At 32.1% G+C, this 19886-nt stretch overlaps 1 protein-coding gene across 1 annotated transcript in view; it reads left to right on the forward strand.

The window, feature by feature from the left end:
* LOC126025873 (T-cell receptor-associated transmembrane adapter 1) overlaps positions 1 to 19886 on the forward strand; it is a 181400-nt gene that overhangs the window by 62603 nt on the left and 98911 nt on the right. The window contains exons 3-4 of the mRNA XM_049785604.1: positions 8971 to 9081; positions 17228 to 17264. Of these exons, the coding sequence (XP_049641561.1) occupies positions 8971 to 9081; positions 17228 to 17264 (148 nt within the window). The remainder of the gene's footprint in view (positions 1 to 8970; positions 9082 to 17227; positions 17265 to 19886) is intronic.

Here is a 19886-nt window from a genome sequence, read left to right on the forward strand (position 1 = left end):
ATGCACTCCTTAATATATAAGTGTTTTAATTTTATTTATTTAAAGAAAATGCATGACATAGTTGATCATAATACATTTGTTTGTAGATAGATGAAATCAAAGTTATTGAAAAATGGAAAGAAAAATAAAATGGAAGAGAAGAAGAAAGATAGAGGAAAGAATAAATGCAGTTGCAAAATCATTTGTGAAAATCACTGTATCACCAATGAAGTCATTAATACAGTGGCAGAAGGATTAATAAGCTCTTGCTGTCATATGTCCAGTCTGTTAAATTTGGGTGCTCCTTTAGAATGACAGCATCAAACAAATGAATTTGCCAAAAAATTCCAAGCTACGAAAATACTACAAATTTTAGGAGCATATACTCAGCTGCAGGAAGAAAGCCTGGTTTGAAGATGGCAACTGTGATTGTGAATGTGGTTAAGCTGCCAGGCTTTCCTAGAGGAAGAGGGAGAGCCTGCATTTGCTATATGCCCTGTTATATCAGCCCAACAGCTGATGTACCTGAAGTGTGATCAGATAGGTGTACCTGAAGAGAATTTTAGAGGCTCAGTGATGAGGAAAGCACCGGGAAAACAGTGATTCTGGTTAATGGAAGCAATAGGCATGGCTTTGTAGGTTGGGGACTTGGCCCAGCCTCTCTTCCTGAGATGGCCAGCTTTATGCTGCATGGACAGGTGTAGCATAAACTTTCACAGTTACTTCTAATGAATTTTTGTTTTCGTTATTATTTTTCGTTTTCGGCAACACCCGGTGGCGCTCAGGGGTTACTCCTAGCTCTTCTATTGGCAATCACTCCTGGCAGACTCGGGGACCATATGAGATTCTGGGGATCAAACCTGGGTCCATCCTGGGTCGGCAGCAAGCAAGGCAAATGCCTTACCATTGTGCTATTACTACAGCCCCACCTCTAGTATATTTTTTAATAAACACATATTCATAGACTTTTAATATTCTTAAGATGCCTCTATGTGGTAAGCCATCTATATTTAATGAAAAGCTATCATATCATTTTCTGGAAATTTAAAATCTATGGTATCTAATGCATACTCACAGATTTCTGTGTAACCTTAGACAATCTTATATTATCTTCTGTTAATACAAATCTTGAAATAGGAATGATTGATAAACATTACAATGCATATTTGTCTATAATATTTTAGCAATTAAAATACAAAGTGGTTCAAATGTATCAGTCTAAAAATTTACTGTTTTTTTAAATACAGATCATGTGCTCTATCTTTTCCAGGCCATTATGTAACCATTTAGTTGTTTTATTGACTACAAAGACTGTTTAAATTTTTCTTCTATCTGCCTATCTATTCTGTTTTTGCCTTCCTCAGATATTCAAAAGCCTGTTGAAGTATAGACATAGATTTGATGCAAGAAAGTCTATGACAGACACCTTCCCAGCTGGAAAGTTTGGTTTCTGATTTTCCCTTCGGAATATACTTCCTGGGTTCACCTCTAATTCTTTTAACCTGAGATTTTTTAAGGTTGGCAATTTTAACCTCTGCCATCAAAACTAACTACTGAAGAGCTTATTGTTCTTATAATTTCTGAACTGGTGATATATATTTGAGTCCACTGATAGTGTCATCATTTTTTCTTTCTTTTCCTGTTCTCTGCATCAATCCTGTTTTAACATGGGAATTTGCACACCTAAAGGTCTGTCCTTGAAATCTCTTATCTCTCTGTATCCTTTGCTGCTCCAGTTTAAATAAATAGCATTTACTTTAACCAAGTACCTGGGTCCTGCTAAATTTACCCATGTAGTTCCCTTTAACCTGGGACATTTGTGCTCTTGGACAACTATTTTCTTTTTGAATTAGAGCTTAGCATCTCAAAGTCACCTTACAGTTGAGCCTCACTCTTTATCATTTTTTACTCCCAATAATCTTTTTAACATTTAATTTTTTATCTTTTGAATTTTTTTTTTTTTTTGGTTTTTGGGCCACACCTGGTGATGCTCAGGGGTTACTCCTGGCTATGCACTCAGAAGTCGCTCCTGGCTTGGGGGACCATATGGGACGCCGGGGGATCGAACCGCGGTCCGTCCGAGGCTAGCGCAGGCAAGGCAGGCACCTTACCTTTAGCGCCACCGCCCAGCCCCTGAAATTTTTGTAATGGTTTCTCATATACATATTTCAAACACTACATCTACCAACATTCCCACAATCCTCTGCCAAGCACCAAATGCCCCTTTTTTTAGTTACACTTGCTACCAAAAACTAACTTAATTGTGTGGATTCACTTTTCAACTTCAGTACTCCCTTTGTTGTTACCTTGAATGTGTTTTTAAGTCCCACACATGAAGGAGATCATTCAGTATCTATCCCCTTCCTTCTAAGTAATTTGATTTAGCATGTAATTTTCTTGTTCTATCTATTTTTTAAATATTATTCCTCTATGTGAGTTACATATAACATGTAATATAAATATCATATTAATTTATCAGAGAATTGTCCACAGTATTCATGTAAAGATAACCCTGGATGTTTATGTGAATGCAGAAAATTGAGTTTTATTTCAGATATTGTGACTTATATAAAGCTCAGAAAAATGCATGTTAAACTAGTACCACATATTATATTTATACACACTAACAATAAAAAGTCTGATTTTAAAATGATAGTAGAAATTAGCAGTTGAAACTTCCTATCAAGTGACCTTGGGGTGGAGAGTGGGATTCACATTGATGGGGATTGGCAAGGAAAAAAAGCACCAATAATCTCCCACTGATATAAAGTATAGAATAAATCAATAACCTTTTCTCTGTTATGTTCTCAAGAAAGAACCCCTTCTCAAGAAAACAAAAACCACAATATGACTAACAGTTCAGCACACCTGGGGGCTTCTTACCGAAGTTTCCTTCCTCACTGTTTTGTATATTTTATCATGTCCAAGTCTCTTTGATTAACTTACAGAATTTGTAGCTTCTCTCTAGGGGTAGAAATCCTTCCTAGCTTAATTCATATATCAATCACTTAGTTTTAAATTAGGAAATAGTATTGATTAATATTCAGGTTCCAGAGTACAGAGACATGTGGATTTTTCTCTTCACATTACACGAACTTTAAGAGCTCACTTCTTTCAGACCATCACCACATTTCCTGTTTGTAACTGAATGATGAGCACACAAAAGACTTTAAGTAACAGAAGAGAAAAAAAAAACCTGAGATACAGATAAAGGCAAGTTTTATTGCCATATTGCTTCCAACATAATAGAGCAGCATTACGTAGAAAAAACGTTTGTAGGAGCATTTTTGATCAATACTTTGGTTACATGAGGATATCCCTAAGAAAATAAGTATGTCAGGTAAGTGGCATTTCAATATTTTTGTTCCGTTCCCATGTCTAAAATATTTACTTTAAAATATGAAAATTTGACAAAGAAAAAGAAACTTAAGATTTAAAAAGTAAATTTCATTTACACAACTAGTTCCTTAAGGCTTTACACATTTAACATAATTAGACATTTTTTGAAATATGTTAATCGGTGTAAACTGATGATTTTCTCTTCAAGAAAATATTGAACAGAAATTTATAATATAAAACTATCTATTTCCATTTAATAAGTTCTGATTAATAATAAGCTCACTTAAAGTACTTAAGAATTATTTTGTTAACTAAGCATTATTCTCTTTAGCTTAATTTGATTATAAAGAATAGCTGTGTTTTAAGTTCTTAAAATTGAGGAACTATGTATGTTGTTTTCCTAGAAGTCACTCCAAAAGTCACTCTGAGAGATGACCATTTTGAAAAGAACAGTAAAAATTTGGTTCTTTGTGGAGTAATTTTGGGGATCTTTTCCATATCAACTAGTTGAATGATTTCTCCAGTTTGGTGGTTCACCTCTCCTGTATTATTTTATTTCCTTTCATTTTTTAAAATAAATATATTATATCTTTTCTTGTAAGTCGTTCATCGTTTATAGTTGAGAAAATCATAAACTATATCTTGAAAGTTGCATAATTCTCACCATTTACAAAAACACAAGTTATATTATGTTTTTTCTGTAATATTTATCTACATTCCAAATAGCCTTTCATGACTGAATCAATAAGTAAATAATATTTTATATCCATTTTTTTTATCTTTCCACTCACATTTTAACAACTTATTCCTCTTTTATGGATAAGTTCTGCCTAATCATTTCAGATCAATGCACACAATGTCATACATATATGTTAGTTAATTTACATAGTTATTTAATGTTGAAGATTATGTGTCTCATTTTTCAATATTGTAAATTATACAAGGATGAACAAGTCTATATCCTTTTCTGGATTGAGTTATTTTAAGGAAAGATTTCCAGAGCTGGAATTACTGAGAAAGAGGTTATAAATATTTAAATCTCATTAATGTCAAACTGCTTTCCAAGAGTAATTAATGCCAATTCTCTCTTATTCTAGAAATGTCCTCCTTACACTAGTGATCTGATTTTCAAAAATACTTATTTTATAAGCACATGTTCACATTTTGTCATTTTGAGTATAAGAAAGTTAGACTTTATTTTTTGGAGAGTATTTAAAATTGTTTATTGTTCTATCATGTTTTCCTTGCCTGATTCTATCTTTTGCTTAATTATTGTGCTTATACACTTTTATTAAGAATCCATATGAGCTTCTTGTAAAAATGTCACATGCTATAATTTCTGTAATTTCAGTGTTTTGTTTCCTGGATTTTAAAATCACTGTTTAAATGAATCACCCAGAGAGCATAAGCTGACTATGGTTTTCATTCATTCTTTATCTTTTCCATGTATATATGGATTACTGAAAGTCAAGGACAATTATTCTAATTTTGCTAGTGTTTTGAAAAAAATGGACAAAATAACACTATGAATAATTGTTTTGAGCTGCTGGCTAAAAGGAAATGAAATCAGAAAACTTTTACTGAAGGCAGTACATATGAACTTCAATTATTTTTAGGTTTGATTAATTTTATATTTGTAAGAAAGATGCTGAACTTTCCTCTCTAGCATTTCATAGTACAGCTGTATTATTTTCAGTTGCTATATAGGAGTGCCTCTATTGTCAGTTAAGACCTTCTATAATTTCACTGCAGAGATAAAATAGATAAAATAAAACACAATATAGGTCATTAAGGCACGGATCTAAATAAAAAAACTGAAAGAGAATCAGAAGTAATCAGAAGTTTATTTAAATACATTTATATCTGTGAAGTAAAAATAAAATGGGAGTAAAAACAATAAAATGTAAAGTTACTTCTAAGTAGAACAATATACCAAAAAATCTTCATTTCTATCTTTTCAAATGCCTTGAAGTCTCATTGAATCAAATAATGACAACTAGTCATTATTCAGGATAGCACTAATTTTATTTAAATAATGATTCACTATTTACACATTGCCTTTTTTTAAAAAATAATTTTCATTGTTTTAACTCAACTTTTCTTGCCTGCTGACTCATCTACCTTTTTTGTTTGTTTATTGTTATTTTAATTTAGTTCTGTGGGGATACATCTAGTGGTACTCAGGGCTTACTCCTGGCTCTGCTTTCAGAAATTATTCCTAATAGAACTCAGAGGACCATATCAGGTAATATCTACTTACTGACATTCTCAATCACCTTTTTGAGACAATGGCATTCTTTCATTTAGAGTCTATGCAGAACAATTTAAGAAGCTAACTTTAAGAGGCTAGCTTTATTTTTATAAACTTTGAGAACTAAATATCCACTAATTTCTTAATAATAAATGTTCCAGGCATGTTTTTTTTTCCATTTAATTTTCTCAGATTCTTAATTTATAAAGAAAAACGATTGCTATGCATTCTTAAAACTTAAAAAAAATTAAAATTGATATATTTTGTTGGATGAGTTTTGCACATCCTTGATATTTTTAGAGGTTCTTACCAAATAATTATTCTCTAAAGGAATGATGAATACACAAATGTAGAAAACTATAGAAGAAAAGAGACTCATTGATATCACATTTTAACAGCATTTCAGTCCCAACAGGATTTTTCAAGTTTAACAATCATCATTAAAATTTAATTATACAAGACTAGGACTCAGATATACTCTACAGGGAAATAATGTTCTAAAAGCTCTCCTCCAATTCTCTTCCACGTGCATGTTTTCTTTAGTTAAATTCCATAAATGTTGGTATATCATGAATATCATGATATATTAGAAAAGGTATTTTGATATCATAGAGATTGGCCTTTGAATTCCAGTTTACAATTGGTTTAGTGAGGTTCAGTGATTTGTAGAAAGTTCTCCAGCTATTACTACTTTTCTCACCCCTCTATTGTGCAGCAATATACACTGCAAATTCCTTATTTTGTTTTTTTTTTTGTCATTCTTCTTATCATAGTCTTCCCCAAATCCCTCTGCTCATAACACTCGTTGAAAATAGACAATTTTCAAATTATGCATGAAAAAACATTATTTTATTTGCTTGTAAACTTGGAGCTAGATTTGAGAATTTCTTGCAGTGCTCCTATCTATGACTCCAATGCCTTTGATGAGTTGATGGAGTATAACGGGGTGACAAGGTATGCTATAGTATTAAAAAGTCATGAGGAATATGACTACCTTGGCACTAAATCAGGAGCACAGCCCCCAAAAACTCACTATAGAAATATATATATGAAGATTATAATATCAGAACTTTCTCTCTGAACTCTCTGAAGTGTCTAGAGTAAATATATGTTCAAGAAATGCAGAGATAGTTACTATTCTGACAGAGTTCCTAAATCAATAAATGGAAACAATCAAAAAAGATGATATTCTATTTATTGTAAACTCATATACTTATCTATACTACAGACCTCCCTAAAGGAGAAACATTTGTAAATAATATAACTGTATTTCTACTAATTGTTTAAGTAGAGACTTTTGTATAATTCACACATATCAACAGAGAGACATTTTATGTGCTTAGCTGGATTTCCTTCCAAAACTTACGTAACTATGAATTTTAAATACAATGTCTGCCAAATACTTTTGGCTTTAAGAAAGGCATAGGTCTTAAAATTAAACCTACTACTGTTAGCCTCTGGCAGTTAAATTAGGTGGTTAGAAATTAATATTTTTTCCAGCTGTTATCAAATTATTAATGACTTCCTAAGATTTTGGCATTTTAGTAGAATAAATAGTAAATTTAAACTGTATGAGTTTTAAACCATTTTAAATACTAAAGCAGTATAAGTGGAAGAAATTCAATCAATAAACTCTATTTGTTGGACAACATTTTTTAAACAATTTATGTATCTAATATTATCAGAAACAACATGTGTACCAAATAAATAGTTGGGTATGTAGAAACCACATTTCACACGGAATATAACTAGGCGAGGAGAAATATAAAGTATGTATTTGAGGAAGTGTATGCATGGATGTGTACATTAAAAAATCTAAGTTGAAATTTGCATTTCATTTAGCTTCTATATTATCCAAGTGGTACCATTTATTGTTGGCAATAAAGGTATGAAAGATATCAATAATATCATGAAATAAAATAACAAGTTTCTAACTAAAAATCTTCCCGTTTAAAATTTAAATGATGCTTTGAAAAAAAACAAAGTCTTGGAAAACAGAAGTTAAATAGGAATTATAAGTTTCTAAAAAAGAGAAAAACTAAAGATTATGCTAAATATAGAATTTCCTGAAGAGGAAACCAGACATTACAAAACTGTAAAAATCATAAATACACATCTAAGTATATTTTATATTTAATGTTTTATGCCTAGTATGCTCATTCAAAAATTATAGAGGACTTTGAAAAAATAAAAATAAAAAGGTATGTCTTGTAGAAAAATAGTAGGAATAATCGATGCTGGATGGGGATGCGGTTAAAAAGGAATAGTCACCTTATGCTAATGGGAATGTTGTTTGATTCAACCCTTGTGGAAAACACTATAAAGAGTCTTAAACAAACTTAGAGTTGAGCTGCCATATGACCCAGAAAATCCACTTTGGGATATCCACCACCAGGGCTAAGCATTTGTTCAAAAGACATATGCACTCCAATACTCATTGCTGCACTTAATACAATAACTAAGACATGGAATCAACCTAGGTGTCCACTTGTAGATGAATGGATTATGAAGATGTGGCATATATACAGAATGAAATACTATGACCCTTGAATTATTTATCTCAATACATTGTATATATTAATAAACTGAAGAGATTAATTGATAAGAATAAGTGGTTTTCCATAAGTCATAAAATTAGTCTGATCACAGTCCAATGATATGAGTATAGGGATTAAAAGAATATGAAAAGCATTATCAGTTCATGATAATAAAAAGTATGAACATTCTTGTTTTTTCAGGGGGAGTGGGAGTTTGGGCCCCTCTCTGTCCATGCTAAGGGTTCACTATTACTGAATCTATGTTCAGTATTACTCCTAGAGATGCTGAGAAGACATATATGCTACCTGGATTCAAACCAGTATCACTTCCTGTAGTGTTTCTCTGACCTAATGTCCTTGATTTTGAGCTAAAAAATTTATACTCAATAAGTCATTAGTTTTCTAATTTTCATAACCAGTGTAAAATTTTCTTCAATTTTATCAGCACTAAAAATAAAAATGTCTTTATTTTTCCATATTTACTATAGGACTTGATTCCAATACACACTGTGAAATGTATAAGAAGCTTTTAACTACTAACATTAATTTCTTGGCAGAGAATTTGTTCTTCATTATGAATATGTGTAATATTCTTTCTGTGTTTATTTTTTTCATTGCCAGGTCTCTAGGCTGGACCTGGCAATGCTGGGTGTCACCAGGGCCACATTCAGAGGTACTGGGGTGGGAAACATCCAGTACCAGTATAAAGTTCAAACCCTGGTTCTCTGACATGTGGTACCACTTTAACCATATCCTTGACAATATAGATAAATTAAAGTCCAACTGGTTTTAATTGTAATTATTCCAATTTTATTAAAGTGCTTAGAATCTATTGAATTACACGTATTTTGTTTCTATTTCCAGGAAATTCTGAATGCCAGTTTTACGTCTGGGCAATTTTAGCTTTTCTAGGGCTAGCTCTGGTGATATCATTGATCTTCAATGTTTCCTACTATGTAAAGTCACATCGAGAAGGTAAGAAAAAATTTTAAATAGCCCATGGCATTTGCTTGAACAGAGGTCAAGTTCCCCCCAGTTATGCAATGGATGACAATTTTATGAGTTGTTAACCAATTGGATAATTTTGTTTGTAGAGATATATTTGAGATCTTTTTAATCACCTCTCAATTTAAGGATGTGATCATATGACTAATATAAACATAACTCCAGTCTTATTTAGCTTTCTGATCTGCCTTTGCATAGATGATCAAAAAAATCCTGCTGCAATGTATTTTTCCTCTTCCACCTGACAAAGCAATGAACTGTAGCTTATTCTGAATGGTCATAGAGTTTGTCTCTGATGCATGATAAAAAAGTTGAAAGCTATCTCTTAAGTTTCCACTTAAGTCTAATCAAATTTTTCACCATCAATTGGGGTCTCTAAAGTAAAGATAGCTTGGTTGAAAACAAAAAAAGGCACTAAAAAGGCAATAGAATGATTCATGCTTTGTTACCAAACACTTACAATAGAATGGTAGATCAAAAGGTCTATTACTTGCTGTAATAATTATATTAGTTGCTGTAATTCATTTCAAGAAATTGGACAGAAGATTTTTAAAATTTTATTTTAGGCACTGGCTTACAAAAATGTTTATGTAGGTTTTCATTTATGAAACATTCCAACACTACACCCTCACCACAATGTCTACTTCCTTAGATCATTTCCCCTCTGTTCCTCCAGTCCCAACCCCTTCTCCTGTATTATAAACTTTCTATTTCAGATCAATCTTGTTTATGTTGTCTTTGGGCATTTGATATTCTCCTTCCATATTTCTTCATATACTACTTATAAGAGACAACATATACTTTCTTTCCTTCTGACTAACTTCACTCAGATCTATTCTCTTAAGATCCTATGGCTTCCCCTTCAGGTAGATGGTTGAAATAATGATTTGCTCATCAACTGGCACAATCTTTTGTACTCTGTAGTTATTCAACAGATATATGTATGTTGATTACATGGGCAGATAAAAAAATTTAATGTTATTTATGAGAAATATTTTAATATGCTATAACCAAAAATCATGGAAATGGGGCATTTAAGTAACAATAAATTAATATAAAAATATAGTAAGTACACTTTTTACAGATGAGAGAAAAGCTAAAAAAAGAAATAAAGAATGGCAAAGGTATTTTTCTTCCTAAGAAAAATTTTGGAAAGCTAATTTTGTATAGTAACCAGATTCTCAAAAGATTCCTTGCTCCTTTTAGAAGTATTTTCTTATATGTTGATGATACCTTATTACATCATGCAGGCTTGAGGAAAAAAGATGAGAGATATTAGCAAATAATAGTATTGCTGAAGGATATATCTCTTTAAAAGAAATCCCAAAGGATAAATGTCCGGTTTTTCTAATTCTATGTTCAAAACAGATTCTACCATCAAATATTACTTTTATATTGTGGCTCCAATGTTTTAGGATTTATAATTTATCCTTTCTATGCACAGCCCACAGATACAATTTCAATCAAGAAATGCTTTCTCATTAGCATTATTTTCAGAAGCTATTTAAAAATTTGTATCTTTTTAAACATACTTCCTTGGTTGCATGAATCAGAAGTATACCAAAAATGTTTTTGTAAGAAATTTTCCAAAAATGTTACTTTATAGAATAAAAATGAACCAAGTAACGCTGGACTTAATAAAATTGCTTTACGTTATAGTTTAATTTTTCAATCAATATTTTATGAACCTAAAATATTTTACCACCTAGATTAGAAAAAAAGATGAATGGAAGACCATCAAGTTAAAATCATGGGGAGCACAGTACAAGAATAATCATCTGTCTAGTGCTTCTCTCTTTCATTGATGTCATGGGTAATCTTCCAGTGAAGATCTATATGGGGCCAAGGACCAGATACATTTTTGTATTTCCAAGTTTGTATTGAAATTTATTTCTCCATATTTATATCATTTTTCCCTACTGTGCAAGTTATTTAGGGGAATTATTTGCTTATAAAGATTAGTTGACCACTAGTACAAGACAACACTTAATAGTAGGTCTTTTTTACTTTATATTGTTTTATTTATTTTCTTTCCCATAGTACTTTCTTAGGCAGCTTATGACATAAATGATAATTTTGAACAATAAAACTATAAATAATTCTATTGCTAAAATTAGTAGGGGAAGAATATTTCTTTAAACACAAGTGATAGTAAATTACACTTTTGATGCATTTTTAAGTTTCAATTTCAGTCCGACAGTTCTCCTTAATATCATAACTATTGAAGTTGACCTGAAATGAATTAAAACTTTTGTCTCAGTATTTTACTTAAAAGATCTTGTATGAGTAATTTTACTCACTTTGATTTTCACTTTTCTTTTTGCTCTCTCTCTCTCTCTCTTTCTCTCTCTCTCTCTTTCTCTCTCTCTCTCTCTCTCTCTCTCTCTCTCTCTCTCTCTCTCTCTCTCTCTCTCTCTTTCTCATTGGGTGAGGTTGCTTCCCAAGCAAAGTTGAGAGGACCTAGATCCCAGCAATTCATGAGTCAAATCATTCAATATTAGGACCCATCAGTATAGTACTGCTTGGATTTTGCATTGCTGGGGATTGTCTGAGGACTTGAGGGTGCTAGGAGTACATGCAGTGGCAGGAATAGATCTTTTTTTTTTAATATTTTATTTAAACACCTTGATTACATACATGATTGTGTTTGGGTCTCAGTCATGTAAAGAACACCACCCATCACCAGTGCAACATTCCCATCACCAATGTCCCAAATCTCCCTCCTCTTCACCCGACCCCCGCCTGTACTCTAAACAGGCTCTCCATTTCCCTCATACATTCTCATTATTAGGACAGTTCAAAATGTAGTTATTGCTCTAACTAAACTCATCACTCTTTGTGGTGAGCTTCCTGAGGTGAGCTGGAACTTCCAGCTCTTTTCTCTTTTGTGTCTGAAAATTATTATTGCAAGAATGTCTTTCATTTTTCTTAAAACCCATAGATGAGTGAGACCATTCTGCATTTTTCTCTCTCTCTCTCTGACTTATTTCACTCAGCATAAAGATTCCGTGTACATCCATGTATAGGAAAATTTCATGACTTCATTTCTCCTGACAGCTACATAATATTCCATTGTGTATATAAAGCTTTGCACATTCAAGGTGTAAGCCCCTGAGCCCTGGGCTTGCACTCTGGCTGAGTTTCTATTTTCATATCAATCAAATGAGAAAAATTTGATGAAGAAAAAAGGGTTTTTTTAGGAATTATCTATTTGTAAGAATTTATCTTGGTATAGCGCTGGTTCTGCAAACATAATTGTTTCAGGAGGCAATGATGCTTGTTTTCTTCTTTCTATAGATATTTATTAAGGACGGACTATGGCTACATTTTATCCCATTTAATGTATGTTTATTTCAATGAATATAATTTTTTTGACTTTTTGATAATGTTATCAGCCCTACATTCTCTAAACCCTCTCCAGCTCCTATCTAACTTCATGTTCCCATCTCTGTATTATCCCCGCCCCCTTCTTACCTGAAGCTCATCTCTGTATTATTTAACACATCTGAAAAACAACCTGAATTATAGAAATAACCGCTAGATTTATTTAAGTCACATACAGATTTTACTAAGAGTTTTTTTGTAGGCTTTCATGGAATGAATTTTAAATATAAGACTATTAAAAATAATTGCAGGCAGTGATGTACAACTCTAGGTTTAGTACTTTACTCATGTCCAAAACTGCAATTAGCCTTGGAGCAGAATTCATTGTTTTATACACACACACACACACACACACACACACACACACACACACACACACAAAGCCTTTGTTCTTTTCAGCTCTCCCTTTCACTCCAAGTCATTTCTATAATAACCCAAATTCATTCCATCCCCTGCTCCCCATGTATTAGTAAAAACTACCACCCTTTCTATTTTCAATGAGCAAGGAACACTATCTTATCTTTCTCATCCAAAGATACCCAATGAGTTGGGTTCAACTGTGCCAACTGTTTACCTCCTTTCTAGTTCCCATGATTTATTCTTCCCTGCTTTGTTTCTCATAGACAAATAAGAAGAGATTCATATCAGGCAGTTTTTATGCCACTTGATCTGTGAACATTGCCCTTGTAAAGGATTTCTTGTCATTTTATGTTTGCATAAAGTTTCTACTGTTGCTACCGTTCTTTGTAGTTAATAAGAAACTTGCAAGATTTGGCTGTACCTTGGTGTGCAGAGAGTGAACAAGTTTTGCTAGTGTGTTTAATAGCTTCTACAAGACAATCTATGCCAGTGACAGCTCCCTATCTGCAAATTCAATCAGTTAGAACAGATAAGCTTCTCCTTCATCTTTTCTGTAGCCCGGCTAGGTAGAAGCTTTAGAAATTGCCCCTTTCAGCCAAAACAAGTATTTCATGTTTTATGCAATTCTTTGTACAAATATGTTCTTTAGAATGGTTACATTTATAACTTTTTCCTGGAGGGTTGCATTAGATTTTTTATATTATTAATCTTTGCATATCTCAAAATATTCTTTTTTTCTAGCCATTCTTCTTAGTTTTAAGAAGGATAAAAGTTCTATCTCTTGCTCAGACATCAAAGCTTTTACATATATCTCCTATTCATTAGAAAAATTATGGCACATTTTTACATGAAAATGTACAGAAACGTTATTATGAAGTTCCAAGCATGAACAATTGTTTCTTGCTCAAGAAAAAATAAATAACAAAAGAGGAAACACACACATACACAAACCAAGTGTTTGTTCACATCCTTTGAACCATGAACTTGACCACAAATGTTTGTATCTGAATAAAAGGAAAGATGATGAACTCACCCAGCTCTTTTTGCAACATTTGCAAAGGCAATGGTTTTATACCAAAAATTAAAATGATGTCAATTTTATTTATTAGTCATCACTAGAATAATTAGGGGGCTTTAAATAATATCATCATTTTTAAACAGTTGTATAGGCCTAAATGGTAGAACAAATACTAGTTAATATGTCCTTAGGTTGTACCTCCCAAGCTTTTGATCAGTTCCACCCATTACTTTTTTTTTTAAATAAACTAACTGCATGATAACATTATATCTCAGATACACAAAATTATACATTAGGTTTGGTATCATTCACAAACTGAACCCTCAAACTTCCCCCTTTTATAATATCCACATTTAAAATTTATTTTTCTTATATAAAGTTTAATCTTTTATTTAAATTAAAATTTTAACCACTAATAACCTTGTCAAAGATGTAACTTGGTGATTTTATTCCAGTATATTCTTTTTTTGCTATGTTTTGTTTTTGGCCACAGCTGGCTGTGCTCAAGACTTAATCTATTCTATGTGCTTGGAATCATGCTGGTCTGGACTCTGGGGGTCATACGATGGGGATTGGATTGGATCCAGTTTAGTTGTGTGCAAGGCAAATGCCCTACCTTCTTTAATAACGATATGGTTCCCCAATACAGTTTTACTTATAAATGTTTTACATTTAAAATAACATCTTTGTGCTATCGGTTTGTTTGCAACTAATTTATTCAATTAAGAAACTTGTCAATTCAAATCAACACAAATGAATTGTGACTTGCTTATGATATATTATTCAATGTATAACATTGGTAATTGCAATCTATTCCATAATACAAGACTTATTTTTTAATTATTCACTTTATTTGAGCACTGTGGATACAATACTGTTCATTTTTGAGTTTCAGTAATAGGATTTCCACCTCCCTTCACCAGTGCACCCTTCCATCCACCAATGTCTCTCATTTCTCTCCCACCCCCTGTCTCTAGGGCAAAAAATTTGCTTCTCTCTCTTACTGTCTCTCTCTTTCTTTCTCCTTTGTGACACTGTGGTTTTTCACTTTGTTAATGGAGAGGTAACTTGCATGTCACTTTCTCCCCTTTCAATACTCAGTTCTTGTCCAAAGTGATCAGTTCCAACTATCATGATACTAACCCTTCTCTAATTAACTCCACGTTAAAGCTCTTTGTGAAAAGCTTCCTAACAGGCCTGGGCTTCCTGTTCCTTATCTCTGTTGTCTCTGGATATTATTACCATATTGTGTATTGTTTTTCTTATATCTCAAAAATGAGTGAAGTTCATAGTATAATAATTATTAACCTCTCTAAACAAGAGTCTGAGTTTTAAATAACTTTAATGTTGTATCATGCCAAATGCTTTGAAGAACAGATATTCGAACCCATAGATCTTCTGATTTGTAATTCTGTACTTCCATGATATATTAGACTGACTAAATTCTTGCATATGAATTTTAATTCCAGACAAATTTGAATAATTAATTACCCTAATACAAGTGTATAATTTACATAAAAGGAAACCAACATGTTCTTTAGATTTTCCAGTTATATTTTCAGGTATATAGTAACATTTTTTTCTCATGCTAGTTGATATTATTTATATTTCTTAATGTAATTTCTTCATATTCCCCAGTGTTATAATTCAAGTAGATTAAAAAAAAACCCTGCATTTAATACATAATTAATTGTAGAACATAACCTATGGCCTAAAAGAAGGCTATATCTGTTAATTCTAAATAGACTACATTGAGCATTTTTGACACTATAGCTGATTTATATATGTTCTCTAAAAATACTTCTATTTGGCTTCCCACAGAATTCATCTAAACATATCCAAACATATGACATACTAATTTCATAAAGATAAATAAAAAATTAGCTTTGGTCACTATTTTTCTCATTATCTTAAATGTTCATACTACTAAAATTTATTTTTATATAAAGAGCTTTTATAAGACTTTGACACTTTATCCAATACTTAACTAATTAAAATAATAAAAATCTAAAACTGTCATATATGTCTAGTCAGTTAAACATCTGAGAAAACTTATTGATGACTACTGAATATTTTAATAATGTTAATTTTTAATTACTTTATTTAAACACAAGGATTTAAAGGTTGTCCATAATGTAGATTTTTTCACATTTACAAAATTGTTCATGATTGGGTTTCAGTCATACAATGTTTAATACCCTTCACCAGTGTACATTTTCTGCCAACAATGTCCTCAGTTTCTCTCCTTCCCTCCCCTTTGCCCTCCTTTGGTTGTCTCTCTGGTAGATATTTTTCTTCTCTCTCTTCCTTTATTTTCCTTTTAGAACTGTGGTTTGCAATATTGTTATGGAAGGGGTAGTATGCATATTATTTTACCTTATAATATTGATCTTGGTAATAAAACTCCGCCCCCTAAATTTTCTTAACAATTTCCTTTATGAATTATTATTATTATTTTATTATTTAGATATTATCAATAACATTTATATTGATAAAATAAATAATAATTAATATTATTAGGAATTATTTGTAATAATTTATTATGAGTCTATTGTTTTCCCTAAAATGTTTTATGGCTAATTTTGTTCAAGTTTGAATATATATTTTTAATTTGAGCTAAAACAGTTCCTTATATTTACCTTAGAAACATGACATACAACCAACTGTGAATTGGCACATGCATTTTTCAAGGCTGTATGGCCTTATCCATGATTCAGCCTTTATTCTGCAGAACAGAGTCTCTTTTAGAACTCAGTCTAATGTGTTGTTTACACACAACTCCTTTTTAGAGACCCTCATTTCTTTTTAGTTCTATATGGCTATATGGACAAAAGGCAAACACAGCCAGAACAATTTTCTGAACGTAATTTTTATGTCATTGTTCACATTTTATAAAATGTCAGAATATATATTAAAAACACATACTGCCTTTCAGAGAATTGTGAGGGAGGGAGTAGGGTAACACATAAAAGTCTATTCAAACCAGCACTCAAAACAAAACAAAACAAAAAAGGAAATTTGTCAGAAAGAAACAGAAGTATGATATAGTCCATAAACACAAACACCTATAAATAAATCCAGCCCTGCCTTGAAGCTGAGTAGAAACAGAGAAGCAAGTCGAGAGTTCCAAATATTTCATATGGGGTTTCGCTCATATAGAAAGATCACATATTGGGCTCTACTTCACCACCTAACTGAGTTGTGTGTGTACCGAAATAACCAGAGTGTGATTCCCTAAATTAGAGATCTTTATCATTCAAAAATGGTGCTGAAGTGATGCAGAGTACTGTCTTGAAATTTTACCAATGAATATACAAATGTTTTTCAATTTGTCTATTTTTTAATATCTTTCAGATAAAACAAACACATACTACAATGATTACATTCCCAGGTATGTAGAAACTGTATTTTGAATATCAAGGAATAAAGAAAGTAACAAAACTTTTTGTTATTGCTTGTTGGTTTGACTTCATATTTTGTTTAGGTTAATTATTAAATGAATGGGGTGCAGAGCAATAGTACAGTGATCAGGTCACTTTCTTTGCATATGCCAACCTGGGTTTAATCTCCAGCACCCCATATGGCCCCAGAGTTCCCCAGAAATAATTTCTGAATGCAGAACCAGGCATAAACCTTAAGCACTGTAGGCTGTGGATCCCCCCAAAACAATACAACAAAAAATAGAGATAAAAAATAATGTGAAATGTATCTACTTTTATTCCCATCTGAAGATTCAAAACTAGAAAATTATATTTTGCCTTATTTGATTTTTCTGATTCAATAAATGTGTTGGTGAAGGACAAAATGAAACTATAAATTGATACTTATAGACATTGTATGTATTTATATCATATGCTGATATGTAGTTATATAAATATTTATTTATTTTTGTTTGGCAGTCTCAGGGATTTCTCTTGGCTATCATTGGGGGATGATTTTGGGAGCCATATGGTTGCTAGGGATAGAATCTATATTAGCCAAGTGCAAAGCAATGATCTATTTGCATTACCATTGCTCCAGCTCCAGAAGTCACATTAGTTTTTTAAATGATATGATTTCTGGGTTATGAATCATATCCTACTTAGGAATGTCTAATTATAAACTAACTTAATTATACAGCTCTTGAGAAACTAAGGCAGAAAGCAATAAACAATATCTTATAAAGTATTTGTGCACACATAGCCAAGAGTACTTTGAAGTATGCTGTTTTAAAGAACAATGTCAATCAATAAATATATATAAAGTTCTAACAATAATGTACAGTTGTAAATATAGCTTATTACTTTTAATGCTCACTGAATAAGCCATAGAGACAGTATTATAGTTGGCACCTTTTCAAAGAAAAAGGGGCTCATAGCATAGTCAGAGTAAAAAAGCTTTATTTTATTGGATAGCATGTTCTGATCCAAATGTGTCATTAGGCTTCAAATTTTTCTTTTACTATTAAAAATATAAATATTAATAATTTCTTAGAGGCCTCTTTAAGACCTTTATGAATGGTAGATTGCAAGGCTAAAATGTCTTTTTTAAAGCAGTGTTTTTCTTATAGGGTGGGATACAATTATAAGCTTGTTTTTATTTTTAAAGGTCTTTAAAAAAATTCTTCATGTGAAAATGAAGATTTTTGGCAGATTCAGGACCTGGCTTTCAGGTGAACCCACACACAATAAAAATTTTTTATTTTTTAATTGTTTCTTACATTGGCTAATTTCTAAGATAATGTAAATTTTTAGATAAAGTTAATGGAGATCGAAAATTTGCCAACTGAGTGATAGAACAGGTAGGGTGCTTGACTTGCTTAAGGACAACCTTTGTTCCATCCTGGGACTACATATCATAGTACAAAGCCCTTCTTGGCATAATCCTGAATGAAGAGCCAGGAGTCATCCCTGAGCACTGCCTGTATGGCCCAATAAAACACCTACACACAGATACAAATATTTGTTAATTTGGTTTTAAAACTATATGATGATAAAAATTTAAATGATCAGATAAAGGCTACTTCCTTTGGTGATTAGTTTACTATTTGTTATTGGAAAGGCAAGTTAGATTGAGGGTCTTGGGCTTTGACCATGTTTTGGTAGGTTGGTGGGTTTTAGGTTAAAACAGGAAGCATCATAAAAGGAAAATCAGTGAAATAATCATCTCAAAACAAGCAAACTCTTTGCAATAGGGGAAATGCATAAAAGAGACCGATTCTTTGTATTATTTACTCATTCAATAGATATTTCAGGTCAGAAAATAAGAATGAAGTTAGATAATAAAGATAAGAGGAGGAAGAGAGAGCCTTTCCCTAAGAATATAACAATTTATAGTCTATTGTGATATAAGAATATTTGATTTTTGGGTCATACACAGAGGTGTTCCTGGCTCTGCTCTTATGGATCATTTTTGGTTGAATTTGGGACTATTTGTGGCGCCAAGGAAGGAACCTGATTGGCTGCATCCACGGCAAGCACCTTGTCTACCGTACTACTGCCTTGGTCCTTATGATAAATATAAATTTAGACAAAATTAGACAATATAGTGAAGATTTTATCTATAAAATTAGTTGGCATGTTCATTCATTAATTCAAGTTAATTCAAATTTAGGTATGTTTTTCAACAGCCTGTCTTGTCTATTTATAGCTTAGGACTCAAAACTACCCTTGGGGGACACAAAGACTCTGGGGAGGGAGTCAACTCAGAGAGAGGAACAACCTGAAATAGGATGTAAACAACTAAATAGTAAAACTGTCTCCAGCCACTAAAATAAATGTTAAGAGAGCAAATGAAAATGAAGACAATGTTCTTAGGGGAAGATAAACTTGTGCCTCTTCAATTTTTAGAATAGATGGTTGATGCTACAACAAAAGGAAGCAGATTTCTCACACACTGTCCCCAAACACTTTCTTCTATACCCTGCTCAAAATTGATTTAGCTTGGCTAAGTGAGGTGAAGAAGAGAACTTTGCTCTTCTGATCTTATCTTTCTGTTTCCACAAATCTCTGCCTTTTGAGCCAGCATGTTATTA

The sequence above is a fragment of the Suncus etruscus genome, chromosome 13 (genome assembly GCF_024139225.1).
Source record: "Suncus etruscus isolate mSunEtr1 chromosome 13, mSunEtr1.pri.cur, whole genome shotgun sequence".
Taxonomy (NCBI): Eukaryota; Metazoa; Chordata; class Mammalia; order Eulipotyphla; family Soricidae; genus Suncus; species Suncus etruscus.